We start from the raw sequence: 25,824 nt of genomic DNA on the forward strand, positions 1-25,824 counted from the left end.
CAAGCTGGACTCACATACTTATATGTATCTTATATGTATTTGCTTTATTAATTGAACAATGTATGCAATCCCTGGCACAATTATTCTTTTCATTTTTATTTCCCTTTTTCCCTCACTAGTTTATTCACTTAACCATTAAGACTTTCTGACCAACTCCTGGGTTAGTCAAGGCTGAACCGAGGCTTCTTAGTGGAATACTCATTTGGTTGTAAGAATTCATCATTTAAATGCCTTGTTGCAGTTCAATATTTTCTCTAAAATTGTACACCCATAGTTTCGTTTTTGAATGTGTAACATGGGAGTCAATATAAGGTGTAACATGATTAATGTAAGAGTCATCCATTTTTCTGTATTTTTCACCTTACATTTAATCGAAAGCAATATATTGAAACACTAGGTTTTGGTGTTGTATTGTTGTTTAAGTTTTCTCTGCCACTGTTTCTCCCAAAAAAAAAAAAAAAGGTTTTCGTTGCCCCTGCAATGTGATTTTGATGTGTGCCACACGCAACTCAGGTTACACATTTAAGAGTCCGATTAATGTGTATCCTTAAGGCATACATTAACCATCCATTTTAAGAAACTTTTTATGAAAAATTGAACAAATTATTAAATCAGTTTGTTATTTTTTCATTTTCCATAAAAAAGTTTTCTAAAATATTTTACTAATATATATACCCTTAGGGCATACATGAGCAAAGCAAATCCCTAGTAGTTATAAAACCACAAATCAAATGCTGCGGGACAATCAGGACTACGGTCAGCTAGAGTAACACAAACTGGTGGAGGAATGTCAATCTCATAATAGGCTTGATCTAGCATGTGCCATGTGAACTTTCCCCCACTTACCCAAAAAATAAATGTGAACTTTCCACTTGATTCCTTGTTGTGAAGGTAGTGTGGTAACTGGTGAGGAATTGGTTCACCATTAAGTTTTTATAATAACCGATGAGATAATATGTTGTGAATCTTGTGATTAGTGTTAAGAAAATGGGTCTAGCTTACCTCTAGTAGTTTTTTAGCTAGACTTTTTACTTTTTTTTTTTTCTAATGAGAAACTGCTACATCACTCACTAACTAAATAAAATATGGAGATTAAAACTCACAACTACATTATTTTATCTCGAGGAAAAACTAACTAAATGTCAATTTGAAAATCTAATGGAGGTAAGTCAAATCCTAATAAAATAATATATAAATAATTGGTGTATGTAAAAGCAATTACACAATTTTCAGATAAATAGTTATTACACAAAAAAGTAAAAAAATGGTGTAAATACTATTTTGATCTCTACATTTTAAGGTTATAGTCAATTTGTTCCTTACATTTTAGTAGCAGTCAATTTGGTTCCTAATATTTTCAATCTACAGTCAATTTGATCCCTACCATTAACTTACTAATGGAAAAAGCTTGTGTGGCAAATGGTTTGCATGGTTGGCATGTTTTGCATTAAAATATTAAATGATATGCTGACAGGTTTAAATTTTATTGGCCTCATAAGCTTTTCTTTACCCTTTTTTTTAAATTAATTTTCTTATAATCTTTTTAACCAGACATAATTTCTTTTTTACTCTCTTTCTGTGTGTGTGTGTGCTTTCTGTGTGTGTGTGTGTGTGTGTGTGTGTGTGTCTTCATTCTTCTGTGTGTGTGTGTGTGATGTGTGTGTGTGTGTGTGTGTGTGTGTGTCTTCATTCTTCTGTTTTTAGTTCTTAATGATCGGCAAAATCGATCCATACACCATCAACTTTGTCCCCAAAGCCTTCTTGGCAACTACTCTTTGATTCTCCTAAGAAGATCGTCATCCCTCTGTGGCCATTTGTGCAGCCTTCGCCGCAATAGCTCAAGAAGTATCTTCAATCCTAAAATTTCAATGCTTCCATCGTGGGTTTCCTCCAGAACAAGATAAAAAATAGATGGTGTTGGAGAAGAATGAGAAGAGGATAGGAATTGCTAAGTTGGGAGTGAGATTGGTGAGTTTGGGTTTGGTGGATCTAGATGAACAAAGTTTCTCTCCAAACTAATTTGGAGAGAAACTCTTCAAACTTCTCATATATCTCTTTTTTTGGTGTGCATTTTGAAAAATCTAACTGTTGAAATTCATGTTCCTTATGTTTCTAACATGTATATCAAATTTCGTTCAAATCAAATATTATTTACTATTCGATCAATAAACTTATTTTTTATACATAATTTTAGATCATAAAAATTTGAATTTTTAACATTCGTTCAATGACATAGTAATTGATTTTTGATCTTCTTGAAATTTTATAAGCATGAAGAATATAATAAGAACATGTTATTCAACGGTTAGATTTTCAAAATTTACACTTAATATAAAGATATAGAAGGAGTTTGTAGAGTTTCTCTCCAAACTAGTTTGAAGAGAAACTTTGTTCGATCTAGATTGGAGAAGAGAATTTGAGATCAGAGGGGATTCGTAAGCTTAAGCTAGCTCTAGGAAATGAGCTTTGGCTTTAGCTTGGGATAAGCTGAATCAAGGTTTATGGTGGTGCTAGAGGGTTGGGGTTATGCCGTTATAGTGAATCTAGGTTTGGAGGATTGATGTTTGGAGGCACTAGGTTTGGTGAATCTAGGTTTTGGGATTTGTTTGAATTTGGTGATTTTGGTTGAAATTTAATGGCATAATATTTATTGTGATTGAAAGTCAAATTGAAGGGTAGAATTAATGTAATTTGTGTTGATCTGTCATTGTTGGACTATATTATTGTTTGGATACCAAGAAATTGCAAGAACAAGAAGAAAATGAAAACTTGTTTGTTTACCAAGAAAATATAAAAAAGGAAAAAAAAAATAGAGTTAATAAAATAAAAAAGAAATTTTGTTTGGTTAAAAAAATTGTAAGAAAATTAAATGAAAAAGGAATTGGTAGAGAAAAGAAAAGTAATTTTGAAAGTTGATGTGGCCAATGATTTTGACAAGCAGCATATTATTTAATATTAAACTTGCCTATTGTGCAAACTATTAGTTGTGTAAGCATTTTTCGTTAGGAAGTTAATAGTATGGACCAAATTGACTGCTACAAAAATTGTAGGGACCAAATTGATTGTATTCTCCACTACAAAAATATAGAGACCATATTGATTGTATCTCCAAAACGTAAAAACCAAAATAGAATTTTTGCCAATAATTATTTAGTAGTCCTCAAAAGTTCTATAATTCAATTGATCTCTCTCCAGCCAACTAATATGAAAAAAATAAAAAGAATTGTGTAGTCAATTAATTTAAAAAGGGAAAGGGAAATTAGGAGTGCAGGGGTTGGGACTAGTCATTATAACCACCATATATTGGCGGGAAAGAAATTGCAAAGGGAGAACATTTATGATTTACCTTCAAGTTCACAATATATCTATCCCAGAAAGAGAGGAAGAGGTGTGAAGCTTTACAGCTAAATTATACAGTTGCTTTTAAAGGGGCCATCAGAGGGAAATATGAGACTGAAAAGTCACATGCTTTTCTTTAGTAGCATCAGATGCATTGTTGTAGGTTACCAAGACAAAAATTAAGAGAGTAGTGTGAGGAGACAAGCAATGCATGTGAACTTGGGAAGAAGAATGGACCACACAATACATATATATAATAATAGAGTATTTAGTTGTTCTTAGCATATCTTTCCCATGTGAGGTCGCTGGGTACTTATACTTGGGACCCACCCGCCATCTTTTGTAGTCTCTTCCCTGCATCTGCGCCGAGCCTTCCTCTCCTCACTTCCCAATTTTTATTTTTCTTCTTTGTTTTCCCTTTTCTAGATTCTCAATATCAAGGGGACCCATTGCCCAACCATATATTACTCTATCTTAATCCAATAAACCTCTGCTACTAGTGAATGCTCAATGGAGTCAACATTTCTACAGCCAAAAACACCTAATATGGAGTAGTTGTTATGCGTTAACATTGATTGTGAAGCTCGAGCATAGCAATTGGGGACTGGGATTTAATTGGTGTGAAAGTAAAGTTAAGTGGGTACTGGGCTTCAGCTTCCTTGATCATCATACTACATACTGAACAAGCATCAGATGAGGGACCCGGCCTCCATGATCTCTCAGATCTGATGAAAGGGCCAACTCAGTGTTACAAATACAAAAGATTTCCATCATTGCCATTGATTCCCATTACCCACTTAAAAAGGGAGGGGAAAAAAAAAAGCGAAATCTAGCTCCTAAAGCTTTGGCATTTGCTAGGTGCAATAGGTTACGCGTTATGCGTTATTATACATACCCTCAATGAAGAAGCAAGCCACGTCTATATCAATCAATATTTCACCATCACTATCACTATCATAATTATCATCACCCTCTAAGTCCCATTGCCCGCATCAAACAAAACAAACCAGACAGATAAGAATCAAAGGGATCAGATTACATCACAACAATTCAATCCTAATGCTAGTCAAAAGGCACACAAAGAAACAGTTGCACTCTTTCTAACTAAATCCAATGTCCATTACAATTAAAATAAGACCCTCTTGGATGTACATTATCAAACATAACTAAGAAAAATAAAAAAAATTGTAACAATCATCATATCCTCTCTTACAACTTCATGGGGTGAATCAATTAATAAGATTAAAATAAATATAGAAGAAAAAAGCCAACAAGTTACAAGGATACTCCCTAAAAACCGCATCCATGCCTTTTTTTTTGGGGTCATATAATATTAGGATAAGTATTTTTTTTTTACGATGATATATTATAATTACTTTTATAATATTAAGGTAAAAAAAAGAAGAAGTTGGAGTATACGAAGTGTGTGTGTTTGTTTGCTGCTTGTCCAGTGTCGACGACCATGTTTCTCATTCTTCGACGGTTAGAAAAATCCAAATGGACTCCTCCTGTTTTATTAATGTATTAAATAAAAAAAATAATGTTAGGAAAAAACAAAAAACAATAATAATAGTAACACTAGAAATTATGAGTATACATGCCACATGTAATTAATTAAGTCAATGGTATGCCACTTCGTTTGGCCAACAATGAATCCCGCTAAAGAGTCAACAGTTTACACGCATCAATGTCAAATTAACGGTGTAGATGGATGGAGGTTGGTTGTAGCGAGTGACTGACCCATTCAGAGCTCAGAGGTCTAGAGGCCTTTTTACAGTTTTATTCAGTCAGACACAGACACCAAACTTTAGCAATTGCTGCTGGAATCAAATTGTCCTAGTTTAATATTATTTACTGTGAGTGACAGAATTACCAAGATGCCCCAATTCAATTCAAGGCTCTCCACGTCAGCACAAAAGGCACAGACAGAAGACCCACCAATTGATCATGCGTAGCAGAAGTGAAAATGTGGAAATGGACGATGACGCTTTAAAACATCCCATTTTCTCTTCTCATCTTATGAGTAGATTATAGACACAACAAGGCAGACCTACGGACCCACTTTTGGTGTGAATCCACAATGTATAAAATATAAGGGGGTATAATAGTCTTTTCACCACTACCTAAAGGGCTCAAAAAGGTGTAAACCTATTTCACGCGCCTACCACCAAGTACAGAAGCCAGCATGCAACGAATGCACACTTGGTCCTATCTGATTAAATTTGCCGAAGTCTAAGTCTAACCCACGACCAACAGTTCAAGTCAAAGACAAACTATAAGTTTGGAAAACCCCCTTTTACCCTTCCCCAAACTTGGCGCCCCAGGGGGTTGGGTTATTATATGCAAAGAAACTGGGAAAGATTGGGACTTCACAAGCCTCAAAACCTAACTAAAAAGTACGAAATGCCTATTATACCCTAGAGAAAACGTACCTTTCTTGGCGGGGGGTTAGTTTCTTTGTTAATTATTCCCTCCAAGTCCTGCTGAAAATGGTCTTGAGCCTATTCCCGGAGAGTTTCTGCAAGGCTTTCTTGGCTCCGGCGACCTCCATCTCCGCCAGCCTCTGCAAGTGGTTTTGAGCCCCAGCGGCCACCAGTCTCTTCCTGCACCCCTGGCTTCCTCCACCGAGCACTGCCGCCACCACCATCACCGGTAACTTTTTACAAACCAGCTCATTCTTAGGGTCCAACATCTGCATAAGCCTCATGACACTCTTCTCGTCCCTCGCCAACTCTTTCCTATTCGATCTGACAGTCAAAAGCGACACCAACGCCTCCGCCGCTGACTTTTGTAGCCCCACCGGCTTCGGTGACTCCATTAGCTTCACCAACGACCCCATACAACCACCAATGGCCCGCTTGTTACCATCACTGATTGATAAAGCAGCAAGCAAAGACGCTGAGATTTGCTGTAGAATAAGATTCCCATGTTTGATAAGCTCGCCTAATTGAACTATAAATGTTGTTGATGATGATAAAATCCGAGAAATCGAATCCAATGTAGAAAGACAGCTTATTGTTCTCACAACATGTTCCAATGTGTCGGGACTAGAAGAATCCTGAATCAAATGCAGTAATCTTTGTAACCCACGTTCTCTTATTATCAAAGCACGAAAATACTCACCAGAAGAAGCTATTATTGCTATACAATGCGCCGCCTTTTCTTGAGCTGAGCTTGTGCCTGAGATTAATACTTGAATCAGAACAGTCACAGCTCCTTCCTCTGCTAAATTGTTCTTGATCTCTTCCACACTGGCAACGTTCCTAATAGCACCCGCTGCGTGTGCTTGCGTGACCGTCGACCCAGATCGACACGCCTCGATGAGGATCAAAACGCCGCCGTATGCGGAAATAGCCCACGCGTTTTCGGGATCGGCAGTGATGGCTTCCACAGCAGCCGAAGCTTTTTCCTTTAAAGACGTTGACCCAGTTTCAAGGATCCTTAACAAAGGCCCTAGACCCCCTTCTTCGAACACAGCCTTGCGCGACTCGTCGTTTGCCGAGGCGAGGACCGATACGGCGGTGGTAGCGTGTTCTCGGATGAGATTGTCGTTGTTGAAATCCAGCAAGTGAATGAGATAAGCAACGTTTCCTTCTTTAGAAACCAAAGTGGCGGATTTTGATTTTTCATCATCTTGGGTGAGGAGTTGAAGTAAGGACTCCAAAGCTTTTCTCTTGAACTCGATCCCTCCGATTTGTAAGCGAGTGAAAAGGTCTCTGACGAAGAAACCCATGTCTTCTTTAGTAGAGGAAGGACCTGGGTGAGAGAGAACGATGGCGTTGGAATGGTGGAGGACCCCAGATCGGAGGAGTAAGTCGAGGTCGTGGAGGGAGTTGGAGAGAGAAGAGGAAGCCATGTCGAGGTCGCTTTGCATGAGGAGTTTCCCTCCGGAGAAGGAAGGGAAAGAACATTGGTGGGAGAGGGTAGAAAGGCGGTGGAGAGTAGAGTGGAGAGAAGGGAGGAGGGAAAGGAGGAGAGGGTTATCGGACCAGTGAGGGGAGGAGGAGAGGGAGGAAAGAGAGGAGCGGAGGGAAGCGAGTTTGGAGTGGAGGACTTGCCATCGGCCAGTGAAGGATTTGACGGAAAGAGAGGAAAGAAGGAGGAGGGAAAGGAAGTTGTTGATTAGGTCGAGAAGGGTTTGTGGTGAAGAAGAAGAAGAAGAAGAAGAAGAAGAGGAGGAGGAAGGTGGTGATGGAGTTGTAGTTGTGGGATTCATTTGGGTGGGTTTGGGTGGAGCTCCAATGTTAATGGTAATGGTAGAGGATGTGAATACATGTGAGAGTAAAGAAGAGAGATTTGGTTGCTTTGGGGAAAAGGGGGAGTAGTGGTGACTCTTTGAGTTTGACAGGAAGATGATGGAGAAAAGTGAAGGTAACGAGAGAGAGAGAGAGAGAAGAGGGACCTTGGGTTGTGGACTTGCTTGTGGGATTGGGACTTGAGAGAGAGAGAGAGAGAGAGACTAGGGTGAAATGGGCCTCGATTTGGCCCGAGCTTTACTTCTATTTCACGACACGTAGTTTTGTTAAATCATTAATTCATTATGCAGTGAAAAAGAATTTTTTTTTTTTTGATTAACAGTGAAAAAGAATTTAAGAACAGAAACAAAGACAAAATACATAGCACATAATATTACCCTTTTGGAGGAAGTTGACACTTTATCTGTGATAACACCAGAGAAAATGGAGAAATGCTTACTACAAGTTGAGTCTGCAATCTACATGTATGGGTGGTCCTAAACAGCTATAAAATTGCTATATAAAGAATCCAATTCCCCGTTTGATGGCGCTTTATCGTACTTTACAGCTTTTTATTGTGAAACAAAAATTACTTGCAACCCATTTGTTTTCCTCTTTTTTAGGAGTTACGACAATTTTTTAGACAGTTCTTTAAGAATAAGGAATTTCTCAAATAAACAAAACTTTTGAAGAGCTTTAAGTTTTTAATTTGTTTTTCCATCTTGAAATGATTAGAAAAAAAAAATGACAAATGCAAACTTTACATTTTTCACAATTATTGATATAACATATTGTGATTGGTATACAGTAAAAAAAAACAATGTCAATTATAGTCTTAGTAAAAATGATATTTACTAATTGCATTCCGCCATCTCAACAAATTGTGAAAGAGTGCTAGTGATAACAAAAACAATCATTTTTTAAGGTTAGCATTGAGCCATAGATTTGGTTATGGCTGTTCAGTAAATTTTTATTAAGTATAAAAACAAAAGAGAAAAAAGATTAAACCATAGTTGTAATTTCATTCACAAAAACTGTAAATGGTTGCCCTGTGGTGGAACCTTAAATAATTGGAGACGCCTGAATTGGGTCATTCTGTAGTGTAAATTAATTGATATAAATCTGTACCAGTTCTTAAAAAGCTCTAGGAATAGCTTACCCACCAAATTATTAATGCTATAATTGGGAACATTTAAAATATTTTTGGTAGGATATTATTCTCAGAATTTATAATTGATTGAGAAATAATCTAATAAATATGACTGATTGAAATATTTGGGAGAATTGCAATTCATTTAAATCGAGTTGCCCTATAAAAATTAATGCGCATCGAAGCCTATCTAAATTATAAGAACTAAGAAGTTTGTCAAATTAATTAGTGCGTGGTAGTATCTAGAAGACGGCGAAATTAGTGCGAATAAACTCTTAGACTTAGAATTTTCCGATTGCTTGAAGCTATATATAATATATATGCTGATTATTGTTTCAACTTTCGGTAAGTGCAATAACACGTTTCTTTTTTTCTTTTTTAAATTTTTATAACAAAAATACCATTTTGGTCTTACATTTTAAGTTTATTATCAATTTAGTTTCTATATTTTCGTAACAATTAAATTGATTTGGTCTATATTATTTTCAACTTACAATCAAATTTTCTTTAGTAAGTTGATGATAAGAACCAAATTAATTGCAGTTAAAAATAATAACAGTGACCCTTGGGACTAAAATGGCATTTTTACTTTTTCTTTTGAGGTGGGTTCCTCACTTCGATCTGGTCTGCTATGAACATTCAACGCCCAATTTACTTGGTCGGGCCTTGGCAGTGTGGGCCTAATAAATCATACAGTTAGCTGAGCTGGGTCCATAGATGCATTCTTTTGTTTTAGGTCTTGGGAAATGTGGGCCTAGTCTGTCAAAAGTTAGCTGTCTGGGACACCTTTGAACCCCCAACAAATGATTTCCAAGCTTGAAAATTTTGTATGTAAATGCTACAACTCCATTTGTTTTTATTTTTTCTCTCGTTTGGAATGGGGTAAGTCAAGGTCAAATTTTATGTTGGAATTAAAATAGTCTTTAACTTATATCCCTCACCTTATCATTATTTGGAGCTTGTGATACATGAAAAGAAATCAACGTGAACTAAAAAGGAGAAAAAAACAATTTAGAGATTTTACGCGGTTTAAAGTGTAACTACGTGACTACATTCGCATGACCGAGTGGCAAATGGCAATCAGTCTACTATATGTAAATTTAGGGTTACAACTTACAACAGTGTTTTAAAAACATAACCCTATCTACCCAATGCAAACCCCCAAAATAGCCCTGCTCTGTACTGCAGCTCATGAGGCTCTTTGACTAATTGCTTAGAATCAAATATGAGCCAACTTCAACAAATTTCAACATAAAAAACAATGTTCCACCTCTTCATAAACCCTTAATATGTGGAATTCGATCTCAGCTATTTCAATATAAAGACAAAGAAGTTTATCAACTAAACTAAGAAACAACAGGAGTAATGTGGTTGCAGGTTGCATGCAGCCATATCCAAAAAAATATGTGACAAGTGGTGCAGAAGGGAGAACAGCTCTAGTTTCATAATATGAATTCTTGAAAAAGGTGGGTCAAAACTAACGAAGTTTTTTTTGTAGTAAATGGGAATTTACAGAAATCCATTATAAACTACTACCTATGAAACTAGACAACCAAAATCTATAAGATTACCAAATTACTCTTGACATTGATATTCAAATAAAGTAACTCTTAATGGATTTGACCCACTTTTTTCAAGATTGATACAGTAGCATAACATATACGTAAATAATCATCTAAAAAGATTGATACAGTAACTCTGTAACAACATACACAGAACTATTAGACTTATGACATATACCAGCATGTCAAAAGAATTGATAAGAAATGGATACCAAACCTCATTTATCTATCAAGTCATCGGTTTCCAATAGTTGTTGTATCCTGCGTTAGTACACAAGAATTATAAGTAAATATACAAATTGATAACAAGACAAGTCAACATTGTAGTGTATGAGAAACAATAAAAGAAAGAGAGCAAGAAAACTAACTGCATAACATGCAACAAAACCACACATAAATCTGCAAATAGTCAAATGTTATCTTTTAGGCTAAAAAGCAACTATAGTTGATTTGATTAACTGAGAATAATGCAAACAATTCAAAGTTTATAACAATCCAGAAAAACCAGAAAGAATTAGGGTCCCCCTAAAAGTCGTCTTAAAACTCTCATTTTCCCTCTGCATCACAAGCCTTAGCCCCTCTGGAGGCAGATCCAATTGAAATTTGACTAGGGAAGTCTCATCAGAGAAGCCTAGGTTACTGCCATATTTTTTTGGATAAGTAGTGACATTGCATATATTAGCTAACCAACAAGCAGATTAAAGTAATATATCTGCACTTCCAGCATGAAGTAACACCCTTAGCTATTGTTCACCAAAAAAAAAAAAAACACCCTTCCTATGAAGGCACTATATTGTAGACGCCACTTCAGAAGAGGAGTCCCAAATGAGCTCCGCCGTTTCTATAACAGTAAAGGACATATTTGTGGGCTGACTAAACGAGGTGGTACAGGCCTCGATCCAATTGAAATTTCTCATACACAAAATAATACATAAAAGCAGGAAAAAGGTTCAGGGACTTTACTAGAATGATACAATGTATATAGCTATATTTGTCAGAGTGAATAACAACTATGCATGTTGAAAGAATGTGAAACTTGAGTGGAATGATTAAAAATGAAAGTCCTACCTTTAAGAACTGATGAAGCACTAGCACAACTCTCGCCCTCAATCAACTTCCCCTACACAATCAGAACATAATCAACATATTTAAACAATTAAACCAAATTGCATAACTCTTCTCCTATCTAAATTGTGAAAACTGAGGGTAGTCATTAATTATCATTGCAAAACTTTAACAGTCATCTCCCAACAAAAATTTTCAGCTATAAACCATGATAAACCTAGGAGAACCTTCCACAATGAAGAAAAAAAAGAAACTCACAATCAGCTAGAGTTGTCATTCCTCGATGTTTTTGCATTCCCAAATGCTTTCAGACTCTATCGCACAACTGCCACCACCAAGAGCAGTCAAGTATTGCATTGCAATTTTAGCCATCTCAATTTTCCTAACTCCACATTCCCCGCTTTAAGAAACACAATTAAAAGATTATTCTGTATGCTGACTACCAATAAATGAAATATTTGAAATGAGATCAAGACCAACATAGATGAACACGACATACAAAAAAAGACAAAAAACACTAAGTAAAATGTCCATAAGCAAGCTCCTAGTTAATATAAAACTTAAATGAAGACATTCTAACCTTATGATTATGGATTGATTTACTTCATCTGCAAAATAAAATTATAACAAGAAGAAAAGGCTTTTAGATAGAATTTAATCAAATTGAATACTGGGTCAAATGTTTACAAGGCTGGATTAGATATATGAAGATTATATATACAAATTATATATTTATATGTAGTGGAAGGTAGAGGCTTCTTTCTTTTGAATATGACAGAAACAACCAAAAGATCTTTGATCAGCAGCGTTACCGTGGAAATAAAAGAGCAAAGAAATTATTTAAGGTCCGTTTGATTGGACGGGTGGAAAAGTAGGAGATATAAAATTAGGAAGGAAGGGAAAAGTGAGAGAATAAAAAAGATTTAGGGTATGTTTGGTAACTGTTTTTTGCCCTTATTTTTTGTTTTAAAAAAACAATTTTCTATTTTTGTCATTAAAAAACTTGTTTAACAACTCAAAATGAGCAAAAAAAAAAAAAAAAACTATTTTTAAAACTCAATTTGTGAAGGAAATTGAAAACATGTAAAAGACTATTTTCGGTTTCTAATTTTCAAAAGTCAATGAAAATACGCATTTAATTTAATGAATCTGTTTCATTTAGTGAGTTAGCATTAAAGTTCAAATCCTAGTAACAACATATTTTAGCATTTTCTATTTTTTTCTTCAAAAAACCATCTTTTTAATTTCACCAAACATATATATTTTTTTCAAAAATACAAGAAAATTGTTCTTTCTTTATATTTCCAAAAATAAGTTTTTAAAAATAGAAAACAAAAACTATTACCAAACATAACTTTAGTTTTTGTCTCATATGTGTTTGGTTGGAAGGACATAAAAGTGGAGAAATGGAAAACTATGAAAAATAAAGTTGGTATAAATTTACAATTATGACCCTATTAAATAAAACAAAAGGCAATACAATTTTTTTTATACACATTTATTTATTTAAAAAATTGTGTATGGACATTTCATTTTTTTAAAGGCACGAGCCAGATCAGAAAACTGGTGAAAAAAAAGAGAGAAAGGAAAGTGATAAAAACAAAAGAAAGAAAAAAAAAAGTGATATGAAAAAAAAAAAAAAAAAAAAAGGAAAGTGATAAAAACAAAAGAAAGAAAAAAAAAAGTGATATGAAAAAAAAAAAAAAACCCAAAACAACGTGAAAGTGTATGTTAGTAACAAAGAAAAAATATAGGAAAAATAAACTATGGAAGAAAGTGATAAAAACAAAAGAAAGAAAAAGAAAAAAAAGTGGGATTCTTGAAACAACATGAACCTTAACAAAGAAAGAAAAAAAAGAGTTAGCAAAGAAAAATGTGAGGGGCATTTTGGGTAGTTTTTGTTAGTGAGCTTCACCTCATAGCTTTCTCTCCATTGTGGGGAGAAATTTTTGATGGGCTCAGAGAGAAAACACTTACGCTCATAGTTATTAAACTTGGCTCGGACATTGACCCAGTCTGTGAGTCAAGTCACTGGGTCACTAGTTCAACCAGTGGGTTGCCGGTCGAACCGCAAGGTCAAATAAACAAAATAAAAAAAAAAGTTTGGAAATCATAACATAAATATGTAAATTAAAAAAATAAGCATATGCTTAAGTTAAATTTGCAATTATAATTCAATATCAAGGTTTTACAATAACAGAGTAGTCTTTTGATAGGATGCAAGTCTTGGAGGTAGTAGACAAACAAAGAAGTGCATTTTTTTTATAAAAAAAATTCTTTAGGTTTTCTCGTCTTTAAATTACCATATTATAACACATTAAACAGAAAAAAGTCAATGAAGTGAACTTATGAATGTAATTTTACAAATTTTAGAAACCCAACCGGTTTATATAAACCCATCCAAGTGTTCGGGGGCCTTTTTCGGTTGCTCGAACGTGTTATTTGCTGAATTAGTGGCCTTGCTAGGCTCGGGTTGTGTTTAGGGAGTTGCGTTCGGAACTCAACATTGGGCCACGTGGTCCAACGGCTACTGACATACTTTTAAGCCTACAAAACCATCAAAGCCAAAGTTTAAGAATCATGATAATGGTTGAATAAATATGTAATATGTGTTTGATATAATAGCTTTAATTAATAGTTGTAATAATAGTTGAAATAAAGTAATATGTAATTTGAGGTGAAGTAATCATGTATTCAATGATGTAAATTTAAAGATATGGAAGCAGAGTCACTTATTTCTGATGGTTTGTAGCCCTAGCTGTACATCTTCTGTGAGTTGATAATATCCCAGCAGAGTGACCCCAGCGGTAGAGAGGCAGTTTGCCATGATAACTTCAAGATTGAGAGGGAAAAATAGGTGCCACTGGAGGGAGAGAGAGTATGTCTAGCTATGTATAAGGGTTGGTTAAGCTTGCCCCTCTTATCATGCACTTAAATGAGTTTTCTTCTTGACAATACTCTTTTAGTTATTGTGAAGTTATGAATAGTATTGTCTTCCATGAGAAGGGCTTTTGTATGGAGTATTTGTGCCTACTAAGAGAAGGGTTTTGTGTAAGATAGATTTATGCCTTCCATGAGAAGGGCTTCTATAAGAAATATTTGTGCCTTCCATGAATAGGGCTTTTATAAGAAATATTTGTGCCTTCTAGGAGAAGGGCTTTAATATGAGATCTTGGTGCCTTATAGGAGAAGGGTTTTAGTATTAGAAGTTTATGCTTTCCATGAGAAGAGATTTTAGTGTGAGTGTTTGATATCTCTTGAGAAGTGTGGAAATAGATGCTTTGTGGGATATAGTATTTGTAATATGTATGATATATGGAAGTATGAGAGACATGAAGGTTAAAGATAGTAAAAATATGAAATTATAACGGTTAGAGAAGTTGTAGAGATTGCTTTCCAAGAGGCAAGATTTTGTAAGAGAAGAGTATGGAGATGTGTTTAGGTATTTAGAGATAGGAGCAGTAAGATAGGTGTATTTTCTGAATATAGAGAGTGAGAGAATGAGTATAAGAGAGGTAATAGTGTCGTAGTGTGTTTAGCAATGTTGCTAAGATTTACTGCTGGAGGATGTATGAGGGCTTATGAAGGGCGTTTATGAGCTAAGGGCTAAAGAGTTTAGTTCTTGAATTAAAAACTAAAAAATTCAGAAGCTTAGAACTTCATTCAAGGCTTAAGAAGATTACTAGAGAGAGAGAGAATAGAGAAATTTGTGAGAGAGTTGTTTTTCTCTATTGGTCCCCCCCTTTGAGGTGTTGATGGGGGGGGGGGGGTTCTATTTAGCTAAGTTTAAGCTGGTAATTTAGCAAATAATCTCAGCCAAATCTATCCCAAACAGCAATGAATCTTTAAAAAATCCATCCTAAGATTTGGCCAAAAATGGTATGTTTAGGTTTAAGGTGTTCTTGCTGTTAGGGTAAGAGCTGCTGGGGAAAGAGCAGTAGAAAAGGAAGGTATTTTAGCAAGAAAGAGATAGTTACTTAATTGGTTTTAGTTTTAGCCAAATGTGGAAAGTCAATAATGCTAAGGCTGATAGGTCAACTGTTACATCTGTTCTGAAAAGCTGTCCCAACTGTCAGGAAAAGCTGTGACAACTATCATGAGACGGCTGTGACAACTGTCATAAGACAGCTGTTGCTTTGGGCAGAAGCAGATGAGGTCAGCTGGGTGATTTCAAACTACTAGAGAGGACATTCAATATTTATTTCATGGATTTGGCTAAAAATAGTAAGATCTCTTTCAAAGGTATCTTGCTATTTTGGGTATAGCAGCTGGTTGTTGGGATTTCAACATTAAATGGATGATGATATCACTTCCAGTCAGGTGTCAAGTGCTGAATACACTACTGGAGTTTTACTGGAAATGTTTCCTTTTTTGGGTGGTTGTGTTTTTGGTCCAAGGTTCCATTACAACATGTTTTTAGTAAGTAATAAAAGGATTGGTTGAAAGTTAATGAAGTTTTAGAGATTTAGTCAAGGTTTCATTGTGTTGTGACCTAATCTTGGTGAGCAAGAAGAGCATTTAATGCTTTGCTCTAGCAGCTGGTAGAGAAATATATGGTCTGATTGTGGCAGATAGCAGCTGGGTATTAGAGATATCATGAGTATTCTATATATTTAGAGATTAAAGATAGTCAATCAGATTAGGTCATGTGTTTGAATTGGATTTTAGTTGAAAGTAGTAATGTAGTTTATGTAAAATAATATAATGAAGTTTCTAAATTTGTATAGCAACAGCTGGGGATTGTATGAACAATTATTTTCACAGCATTCAGATGGCTGGAGAAATTAAGTATTTGTCATATGATGAATGTTAAGTTTTAGGAAAAGAGTGATGGGGAGTCTTATCATTTTAAGTGCTATGTGATAAGAGATGCTTACCATATGTTACTGGCTATACACGGACTCGTCAAAATTCAGGGAGTTGATGACACACCAAACAACATGTTTCTTTTATCAACTTTGAATTGCTGAATTTTACTAAACATACCTCTTGGCCTCCAAACCACGACTCCCAAAATTTCCCCGAGAAGACTCATGAGCTTGGATCATAAGCCAAAGATGAGTTGACGTACCTTGGGTTTTGTTGTTGTTTTGTGTGAATATGGGCTTCTGTTGAAAAAACCGCTTTCCATGAATATGAAAGAGGTAATATGGTTCGTGAGCTTTGATTCATTGTGTGAGCTCGATCCATATGTTGATGTTGATGATATCATGGGTTATGATCCCAATTGATGAAAAGGAAATGTGGACCATGAATCCGACTCTTGAAGTAAGGATTTCACGGGTCATGTGAGCCCAGTCCATGTAATTGAATGAAATATGAGCTTATTTTGGGATTTAAATAGATTTACCCAAAAAATCAATAATATGTTGATGTGGCATAGGTTGCCAATGAAGTAGTACCATGTGGGACAAAAAAAGAGTCCTCAACACCAGGTTACTTGTGTTAGGTTCTAAAGATTTAGGATTTTATGTATTTAGAACTCTAATGTGTAGTGTTGGCAAACCATGATCAAAACAAGTTGTTTAGTCTTGTTTAGGCTTGCTCAAAGTATGTTTATTTGTAAAACTGGAATCGAGTGAGTGCAGATTTATTGGACTAAATCTGTAAGGCTCGATCGATCGAAAATTAGACTCGATCGATCGAACCACGTATAGATTTATTTTTCTGCAGAGTTCCAGTTCAGCCCAAACTCTATTTAAACGTCTTGGGGTTCAAGTAAAACACTTCTATATATAAGGAAAACCCTAGAACGTTTTTGGGACTTTGGAGAGAGAGATTAGAGTGCCTCTTGTGCCTCCTTTTATTTTTAGGGTTTTGTACCCAAACCTCTCTAAGTCTTTGTTGCTCATATTTGCGGTTTATGTGAATCTCTTGTGAGATCCTTGAGGAGCTTTCCTTCACATAAACTTAGGGTTTTTATGGTAGAGATTATTTCAACATCTTGATGATCTACAAGGTTGCTACCATTGGAGATTAAAAGAAAAGCAAGCAGGGAGCTTGTAGCTGATTGAAGAATTCAAGAAAGAAGTAGTCCGTGGATTCGGAGCCTGCGCGTGGTCGTGTCAGGAAGTTTTACTGGTGGGTAGCATTAGGAAGTCGAGCGGGGAGCTTGTAGTCCTTCTGTAAGAACTTCAATTCTTTCATAGTGAATTCTGTTATGCCTTGAGGATCGGTGGGTCAAATCCTCCCCAGGTTTTTACCGTGTGGTTTCCTGGGTGATCATATCTTGTGTTATTTATTTTCCGCTGCTTTATATTCTTGATATGATTGTTTGGATTGTTTTAACCTAGAATTGCTTAATTTGACTAAGTAACAACTTGGCTAATTAATCTAGGCTACGCAATCTGGTTGTTTAAGGGGTCTAAAACCTGTCAACTTGGGCCACCACAAACCCACAAGATTTGACTAGGTTTGACTGGGTTATATGAATAAACAGTCCATTTAAACACCCGGACCGGTTTAGGTGCCGAGTCACCAGATTGTCGGTCCAACCGACCGGGTCAGTTCGAGTTTCATGACTATGCTTGGGCCCCACTATTTATTTTCCTTCCTTTCCACCCAACTAAATACACTCCCAAAAATTTTTCCTTCCTATTTTCTCTCCAAAGTTTTTCATCCACTTTATTTCACCTTCAAACAAACACACCCTTAAAGCTGTTCTTAAAATTTTTATTATATTATTAGTGCACATAAACACATTCATTGTCATAAGCTCAATATTGATCCTACAAGCTAGTAAGCAGAATGTAGATTCCATGCAGAAGGAACCATCCAGCTTCTTTTTTCTACTGTATAGGCCACAGGGTTTCAACTACATTCCATCAACATCTTCTTTGAAACTTAGAGCACTGATTTGGGCAATCTGGGCAAAACAACAAGATTCTACTACTTAGACCACCATCATCCAAAAATAACAATGATCATCATGTAACCAAGGTAGTCAAAGGTGAAAGGCACCCTTAAGGCGCCTAGGCCTTGTATCGCCCAAGGCGACGAGGCACCAAAAAGGCGCTAGCCGGAGTGAAGAGAGATGCCAAATTCTAAATATTATTATTTTACATATAGGGTTCCAATCTAATGTATTTGATGTATAAGAGTATTATATAAACAAATCTGGCTTTGTTCCTAATGGATAGGAGCTAGTCTATAAAACCAATTTTTGGGTTTGAATCCCAACTAAAAAATTAGTCTTCATGCAAATATCAACAGTGAATTAAGTCTAAATAATTATCAAATATCAACTAAGTTTGAATATTAACCATAAATCACCATTTAAAAATTAGTCTCCATCCAAATATCAACTAAATATGAATATTAAACCAAAAGATTGTTCATAACTTCATATTAGAAAGAAGAAAACTCCTAAATAAAACATTGAACTTCATGACTATCCATGACAAAACAAAAGCATTTGAAGATTGAACATTCTAATAGGTTAATAGCTTGAACATGGTCGTTAGTTTTAATCTAAAGGTCATCATCAGACTCTTCACTCAAGTTTCCATCACTTTCAAAGCTACTTGAACCAAATTTATAACCATCAACATTCTCTTCCTCGGTCTCAACAAAATCAACATCTTCCTCTTCAATATTTGGTTGTGATGTTGAGACTTTTGAGCTTGCCCTTGATTTTGTTTGAAATCTAGTATTCTTCATTGGTTCTCCAACACTAGCAGCTCTTGCCACTACACCCCATGTCAAACCATCATCATCATCATCAAAAACCAACTCATCTTCAACATTCATGGATGGTTCAACACCCATTTCCCCCAACAATCATTCATTACTTTCATCTATATCATCTACGGAGATGAGATCAATAACATCACGCTTATCATAACATGCCTTCATCTTTTGATTATACTTCACAAAGACCAGATCATTTAGTAGTTTTTGTGCAATTCTATTCCTTCTTTTTGTGTGAATCTACAAGCATTTATGAAAACTAAGTATTAGACTATTAGTGAATAATTAAACCATTGGAATTTTCTATGAAATAAAGTAGCTCATCAAAGGATAAAATCTACTTATTATACATAAAAACTCACCTGCTCAAACACACTCCAATTACACTTACAACCACATGCACTACAAGTTAAGCTCAAGATTTTTATAGTTAACTATTGCAAATTCGGAGTTGAGCTCCAATACAAACTCCACCATTCAGCTATGTTAAAAAAATAAGTATAAGTAATGATATATGATATATCATAGAAGTCAAATTTTTTATTTGTAAAAAGTGCCATTGTTCTAGTCATTATTAGTTAGATATAAATGCTTTCTTAGCTGGAGCCCTTGTCTTTCTTGATCTTTCTGCCAATTGAATGCCAAGAGTCTTTCAGGTTTCTTATACATGGATAGCTCAACCATGATCTTGTCCTGAATTTCATTACTAGGAACTAGTCTTTATATACAAGCCTATAATCTTGCTGTAATTTCTTCATTTGTTGCTATCTTAGGATTGAAATAGAAATACTTTGGATCAAGAAATGACCCGCTGCATGCAAAGGCTGATGTAGTTGACATTCCCATCTCTCATCAATAATTTTAAAAATATTTGAATACCTTTCTTTATTCTCATTAAAAGCTTTTATAATAGCTTCTTTGGCCCTATCCATTACCTCATATATGTAACCCATAGCTAGTTTTTTCTCATTATCAACAAGGCGAAGAACTCAAACAAGAGGGCCTATAACTTTAAGAATGTAAACTATAGAATTCCAAAGAGAAGGCATCAAAATCGTTTCTACTACTCGTTTAGCATTTGCTTCCTTTGCCCATCTACTACGAACCCACTCCTCAAAAATAAACATGACCCTTAGGTTATGCTTTTGCTTATAAATGGATTTTATTGTAAGATATGAAGTGCAAAACCTAGTTTTCCCAGCTCTAACCAGCTCTCTTTGATTTTTGTATTCTCTCATCATATTTAACACAATGAGAGATCGGGAAAATCGGGTGCTTTCAAAAAAGAGATTTGGGTTCTTTTAAAGGCACCTCTCTTTTTGGGTAAGTGGTGTGAAGTTGCCACTTATTTTTAATAAAAAAAAGGAAAAAAATAAATACAAATTACATGATCAAAATACTTCATTGTCGTTGATTGAATAAAGAAAAGTACAACTTTGGTAAATTAATTTTACAAGGCTTTGGGTCCTAGTTACAATCTATGCAAAAGAATACAAAGCTTTGGTTCTAGTTACAATCTACCAAAATTAAAAGACAAAACACTAATCTACCTATTCAAAAACCCTAAGCTCGGGGGCTAGGTTACGAGATGGAAAGGTGTTAGGCACCCATTCCGCCCAAACAGAGTCTGGTCTTCTAGACTCTAATGACCAATATACCTTTATTTGCATGATGTTAAATGATATGTTGAACACTCATGATGCACACTTGACGAAATTAATTTAGATAAATCTACCTTATGGATGTGTCCTCTTTTTTAATGAAAAACCATATCTGTTGTTTGTAAAGGGTAAGAAAAGAGATTTTATTAAGAAAAATTAGATCTATTGTTTGTGAAGTTAAAAAAAGGAGATTTGATTTGTAAAAATCAGATTTGTTGTTTAAAAGTATAAAAAAAAAAAAAAAGATTTTGTTAAAAAAACAGATCTATTTTTATAATTAAAAAAAAAATGAGACTTGGTTTGTAAAAAATTTAGATCTATTGTTAGATGAAAAAAAAAAAAAAACTTTTGAAAGAGAATTTACATTCATGAGATGAATTTATTATACATGTGTGAGAGACGTGTCCCTTAAAAAAAGAGATTCGGGTACCTTTTTAGGGCACTTCTCTTTTTGAGTAAGTGGTATGAAGTCGCTTCTTATTTTTCTTTATTAAAAAAAATAAGAAAAAAAAATACTAATTACAAAATACATTACTGAATAGTTCCATTCATTGATTGAATAAAAATTATGTATTTGGAAAATTGAAAAGTTACATAGCTTTGGGTCCTAGTTACAATCTACCAAAAATTTACATGGCTTGTTGTCCTAGTTACATTCTACCCAAAACAAATGAAGACAATGCTAGATCTACTAAATTAAAAACCTAAATCTAGAGGCTAGGTTACGGAATGGGAAGGTGTTAGGTACCTATTCCGCCCAGACAAGGTCTGGTTTTCTAGATTCTTATGACCAATGTACTATGCTATACATGTCATGCATGATGTGTTGAACATGTGAATGAAAAATTAATTACACAATTTTATGTATGAATGAAATCTCTTCTTTTATTGAAAAAAATTAGATTTGTTTTTATTGTTTAAAAAAATGGATAATTACACATGACCCACCTGTGGTTTGGGTGAAAATCACTTTGCCTACCCGTGATTTGAAAAGTGTCACTTAACCCACCTAAGGTATGTTTTCGTCAATCCCTGTAACCCACCTTGGTCTTTGCCATTACAAAAACACCTTTTAACCTCAAAACAGAACATAACACGAATCAAAACACCCAGTACTCAAAAACTTTTTGAGAGAGAGACCTGAGCTGAGATCAGCTTGTTCTTCGTGGTTTGGAGCGTTTGGAAGGGGAGAAATCACTTGTTTTGCATCATTGAAGCTAGGCAAGGTATGTGTGACTGCTGTTCATCGCGATTTGGGTCCTTGATGTCATTTTTTTATCGCAACCCGCCCACGTAGTTAGGTTTTGTAAAATTTTCTCAAAATTGGTGTATGTTAAATGTACAATTTGCTATTTATATGCAGAATCGCTCAGGATGTAGCTAATGTACCTGAAAGAATGCGTATACCTGAAAGAATCAAGTTTATTTGGCAATGATTACACTTGTTTGTGAACTGTGGGTAGTGTGGTCTCTATGAATTTGTTGGGAATTTGGTTTTGCATGTGCTTTATGTGGTCCTTTGTCCATGTCTTGTTGTCTTGTGGTCCCTATGAATTTGTTGGGAATCTGGTTCTTGATGTCCTTTTGGCTTTTTGTCGTTTGTTGCATGTCAGTGTGTAAACAAACTACTTACTCTGTTTGCAGATGGTTGACTTCACATTTGACATTGAACTTCATGTTGGGGGATGTTTTGTGGAGGAACCAACCCTTGAATATGTGGGCGGGTCTGTACATACACTGACAGAGATTGACCCTGACAAGTTGAGTTTCTTTGAAATTCGAGATTTATGCCATCTAGCTGGTGCTCCTAAAGAAGGAAGTAGATATAGGTATTTACTTCCTGAAGGTGGTCTACAGGATGATTTAAGGGCCATAGAAATAGACGCAGATGTAGTGAACATGACTACCCTTTATAGGGCATGGCCAGCTAACAAAATCATAATCTATACTGACATAGATATGGAGCTCTGGTAGTTGAGTATCCTAATGGAGGGAGAGTGGCAGATGATGTTGTAGGTGGTGATGTAGCTGGTGATGTAGCTGGTGTAGGTGGTGATGCAGTAAGGGATGAAATAGATTTAAAGAATGATTATGATGAAGAAAAAGATGTTGAGATTGGTGCAAGAGATGAAGAACAGGATGTTGAGGTTAGTGCAAGGGTTGAAGAACAGAATGTTGAAGGAGATGATGATTGGCAAAATGAAGGCCTAGAGGGGGATGACTTTAGTGATGACATATTTGCTGCTCAAAACTCAGCTCCACAAGGTCTTGCTCCTAATACAGCCCTAGAATCAAGCAATGCACCCCACACAGCCCCAGAATCAAGCAATGCTATGTAAACCTTGAGTGGGCTAAGCCAACCCTTAAGGATGACTTGGTAAGCATGGATGGGTTTGATGATGAGCAGGTACCTGAGCAAGTAGAGTTTAATGCTAAGAGAGACATGAGAAATGTTGTATTGAATAAGGAGATGAAGTTTCCTAATGCAAAGGTGTTTAGAGCTGCTTTGAGGGAGTATGCAATCAAAAAACCTATTGACATTAAATTCAAGCTTAATGAGAAGACTAAGATATCAGTTCACTACAAGAATGGGTGTGGGTGGAGATGTTATGTATCTCAAATAAGTGGAGAGCTAACATTTCAGATTAAGACCTTGACTGATAACTGTACTTGCCCCAAGTCTTTTAAAAATAGCCAAGCAACATCAGCTTATGTTGCTAAGAGGTTCATTGAAGATTTTAGCAAAAATCCAAATTGGGAAGTGAGTAGTGTACACAACCATGTGATGCAAAATTTATCTGTTGGCCTAAGTGTAAACCAAGTATATAAGTCAAAGAGAAAGGCAAAAGATTTTATCAATGGAGATGAGCAACTGCAATATGGTGTCCTTAGGGACTATGCATAAATGATAAACACTGTAGACAAGGGGAGTAGGGTTATACTGCAGACAGAAATGGCTGATGAGACTTCCCAGCCAAAATTTAAGAGGATGTATATTAGGTTCAATGCTCAGAAGGTAGGATTTTTAGGTAGATGCAGGCCATTTATAGGTTTAAATGGTTGTCACATAAAGCACAGATTTGGTGGGCAAATCTTATCTACCATGGCTAAGGATGCAAATGACAACCTTTTTCTAGTAGCCATGGCTGTTGTGGAACAAGAAACCAGGGAGTCTTGGATACGGTTTTTGGAAATTTTTGCTGATGATATAGGGAGGCCAGAGGAGCTTCAGTTGGTCTTCATTTCTGACAGGTAAAAGGTATGTAAGTTTTGCTTTGTTCAGTTACACTTGAATAGTTTACTTTATTTGCTAAACTAACCTGTTTTGTTTGTTTGTTTGGTTATTTCTAGGGGCTTATACCTGTAATAGAGACACTATTCCCTACTGTGAAGCATAGATATTGTGTGAAATACATCTACAATAATTTCAAAGTTGATCATAAGAGATTGGAGCTAAAGGATGCACTATGGATGTGTCTTGTTGCCACAATAGTAAGGGAGTTTGAGAGATGCATGCAGTACATAAGGGATTTGGATGAAAAGGCATATAAGTATCTTGCAAACATTGCACCTGCACAGTGGACAAGGTCACACTTCACTCCTCGGGCCTTAATAGATTGTTTGGTAAATAACTTGAGTGAATCTTTTAATGCAATGATATTGAAGTTTAGGGACAAGCCTATCTTGGCAATGTTGGAGTGGATTATGGTTAGACTTATGACTAGGCTTTACATAAAAAGGGAAGGGATACAAAAGTATTCTAGAAAGTTGTGTCCAAGCATACAAGATAGGTTGGAAAAATTGAAGGTTGAAAGTAAGCCATTTAGTGCTACCCCAGTTGGCAGTTTCCTTTATGAGGTAGCTAGTCAGTATGAGAGGCATGTAGTTGATCTTGTCAAGAAGACATGTAGCTGTAGGTCTTGGGATTTAAATGGCATTCCATGCAAACATGCCATAATAGCCATTTATACAAACATTGAGACACCAGAAGACTACACCCACCCATGCTACTTCAAAGAAACTTACATTGAGATATACATAGAGGTACTTCCTCCTATGCCTAGCTAGTTAGAATGGGCTAAGACTGGATAGCTTGCTCCCTTAGCACCTCACATATACAAACTACTAGGCAAGCCACCCAAGCAAAGAAAGAGGGCTTCTGATAAGCTTAAGTACCCTTACAAAGCAAGTAGGCTGAATAGACCTGTAAGGTGTGGGAAATGTAAAAAGAAATGGCATAACTCAAGAGGATGCAAGGCTGGTATCACTGGGGAGACACCATGGTAGAGGAGATAAAGGCTTGAAAGAGAAAAAGCTATAAGTAATTGGGATTTAAATGGCAAAAAAAAAAAAACTTGTTTTTAAACTTACAAAGGTATTTATGTATTGAAACTGAGTTTTATTGCAGGTAAGGGGAGAGATGCTTGCACCTAGTACCAGATCTACACTTCAGCTTGCACCCCAGCCACCATCCCAGCAGCCTACCTAGACTTACAACATGATGTCTGCCACTTAGCCTTCATCCTCACAGCAAGGAAATCAAGCTAGGTCATCTCACAAGAGAGCGGGATGGTTCTCTTCCTCACAGCCAGAGTTTCACACTCCTAGGGAGACCTGGGATACCCTACCAAGTTCTTCACAGGTAACTTAGTTGAGTAACCTCTTTCCTGGATGGTTGTGTAGACTGGGATAAAATAACAAGTGGATCTATTTTTTATTTTGTAGCCTTCACATGCAAATAGGAGCACTGGTAGTGTGAGGACTAAAGGACAGCTTGCTGCACAAATGCCACCAAAAATGAATTCAGTGGGTGGAAAGAGGAAAGAGTAAAGGCAAGAAATGAATGAAACTAGTGGGTACGCATGCCAACATTGGGAGTAAAGCTAGTGGGAACATGTGGGCCTTTTTGTTTTTTGTGAAGACCACTGTTGGCTTTTTGTAATTATCAATTAGTGTAAAAAACAATCACATTGTTTTGAGTAATTATATGTATGTGTATATATATATATATATATAAGTGTGTGTGTGTGTGTGTGTGTGTGTGTGTATGTAGTTGGCCATGGAATGTGCTTTTCTGTAATTTACTAGAAGTTAAGGTACAATACACTCCAGGTTGTTATATG

The 25,824-nt window shown here is 35.7% G+C and overlaps 2 protein-coding genes and 1 long non-coding RNA gene across 3 annotated transcripts; 1 reads left to right on the forward strand and 2 right to left on the reverse strand.

The window, feature by feature from the left end:
* Positions 1-4,411: 4,411 nt before the first annotated feature.
* LOC112036235 (uncharacterized) lies at positions 4,412-7,795 on the reverse strand. The gene is made up of 2 exons (XM_024069043.2): positions 5,772-7,795; positions 4,412-4,847 (listed from the first exon to the last, which is right to left on the reverse strand). The coding sequence occupies exon 1, from the start codon at positions 7,553-7,555 to the stop codon at positions 5,804-5,806; it is 1,752 nt and encodes a 583-aa protein (XP_023924811.2). The 5' UTR covers positions 7,556-7,795; the 3' UTR covers positions 4,412-4,847; positions 5,772-5,803.
* Positions 7,796-10,330: 2,535 nt separating this feature from the next.
* On the reverse strand, positions 10,331-12,131 carry LOC136068270 (uncharacterized). The gene is made up of 4 exons (XR_010629658.1): positions 11,932-12,131; positions 11,610-11,751; positions 11,355-11,406; positions 10,331-10,547 (listed from the first exon to the last, which is right to left on the reverse strand). It is a non-coding gene; the product is annotated as an uncharacterized LOC136068270 (long non-coding RNA).
* Positions 12,132-23,654: 11,523 nt separating this feature from the next.
* On the forward strand, positions 23,655-25,531 carry LOC112036119 (uncharacterized). Its single transcript, XM_065775114.1, has 4 exons — positions 23,655-23,953; positions 24,100-24,745; positions 25,233-25,343; positions 25,427-25,531. Exons 1-4 carry the CDS (start codon positions 23,655-23,657, stop codon positions 25,529-25,531), a joined length of 1,161 nt encoding a protein of 386 aa, XP_065631186.1.
* The last annotated feature ends 293 nt before the right edge of the window (positions 25,532-25,824 follow it).

The sequence above is a fragment of the Quercus suber genome, unplaced genomic scaffold, assembly GCF_002906115.3.
Source record: "Quercus suber isolate HL8 unplaced genomic scaffold, Cork oak 2.0 scaffold_7, whole genome shotgun sequence".
NCBI classification, from domain to species: Eukaryota; Viridiplantae; Streptophyta; class Magnoliopsida; order Fagales; family Fagaceae; genus Quercus; species Quercus suber.

What these genes read in the sequence shown, in the direction of transcription:
- LOC112036235 (XM_024069043.2), bottom strand. Translation starts at nt 7,555, where the DNA reads ATGAATCCCACAACTACAACTCCATCACCACCTTCCTCCTCCTCTTCT.
- LOC112036119 (XM_065775114.1), top strand. Translation starts at nt 23,655, where the DNA reads ATGGCTGATGAGACTTCCCAGCCAAAATTTAAGAGGATGTATATTAGG. An exon ending in TTGGTCTTCATTTCTGACAG is followed by an intron (nt 23,954 to 24,099) that starts GTAAAAGGTATG and finishes TGTGAAGCATAG; the next exon opens with ATATTGTGTGAAATACATCT. An exon ending in CCCTACCAAGTTCTTCACAG is followed by an intron (nt 25,344 to 25,426) that starts GTAACTTAGTTG and finishes TTTATTTTGTAG; the next exon opens with CCTTCACATGCAAATAGGAG.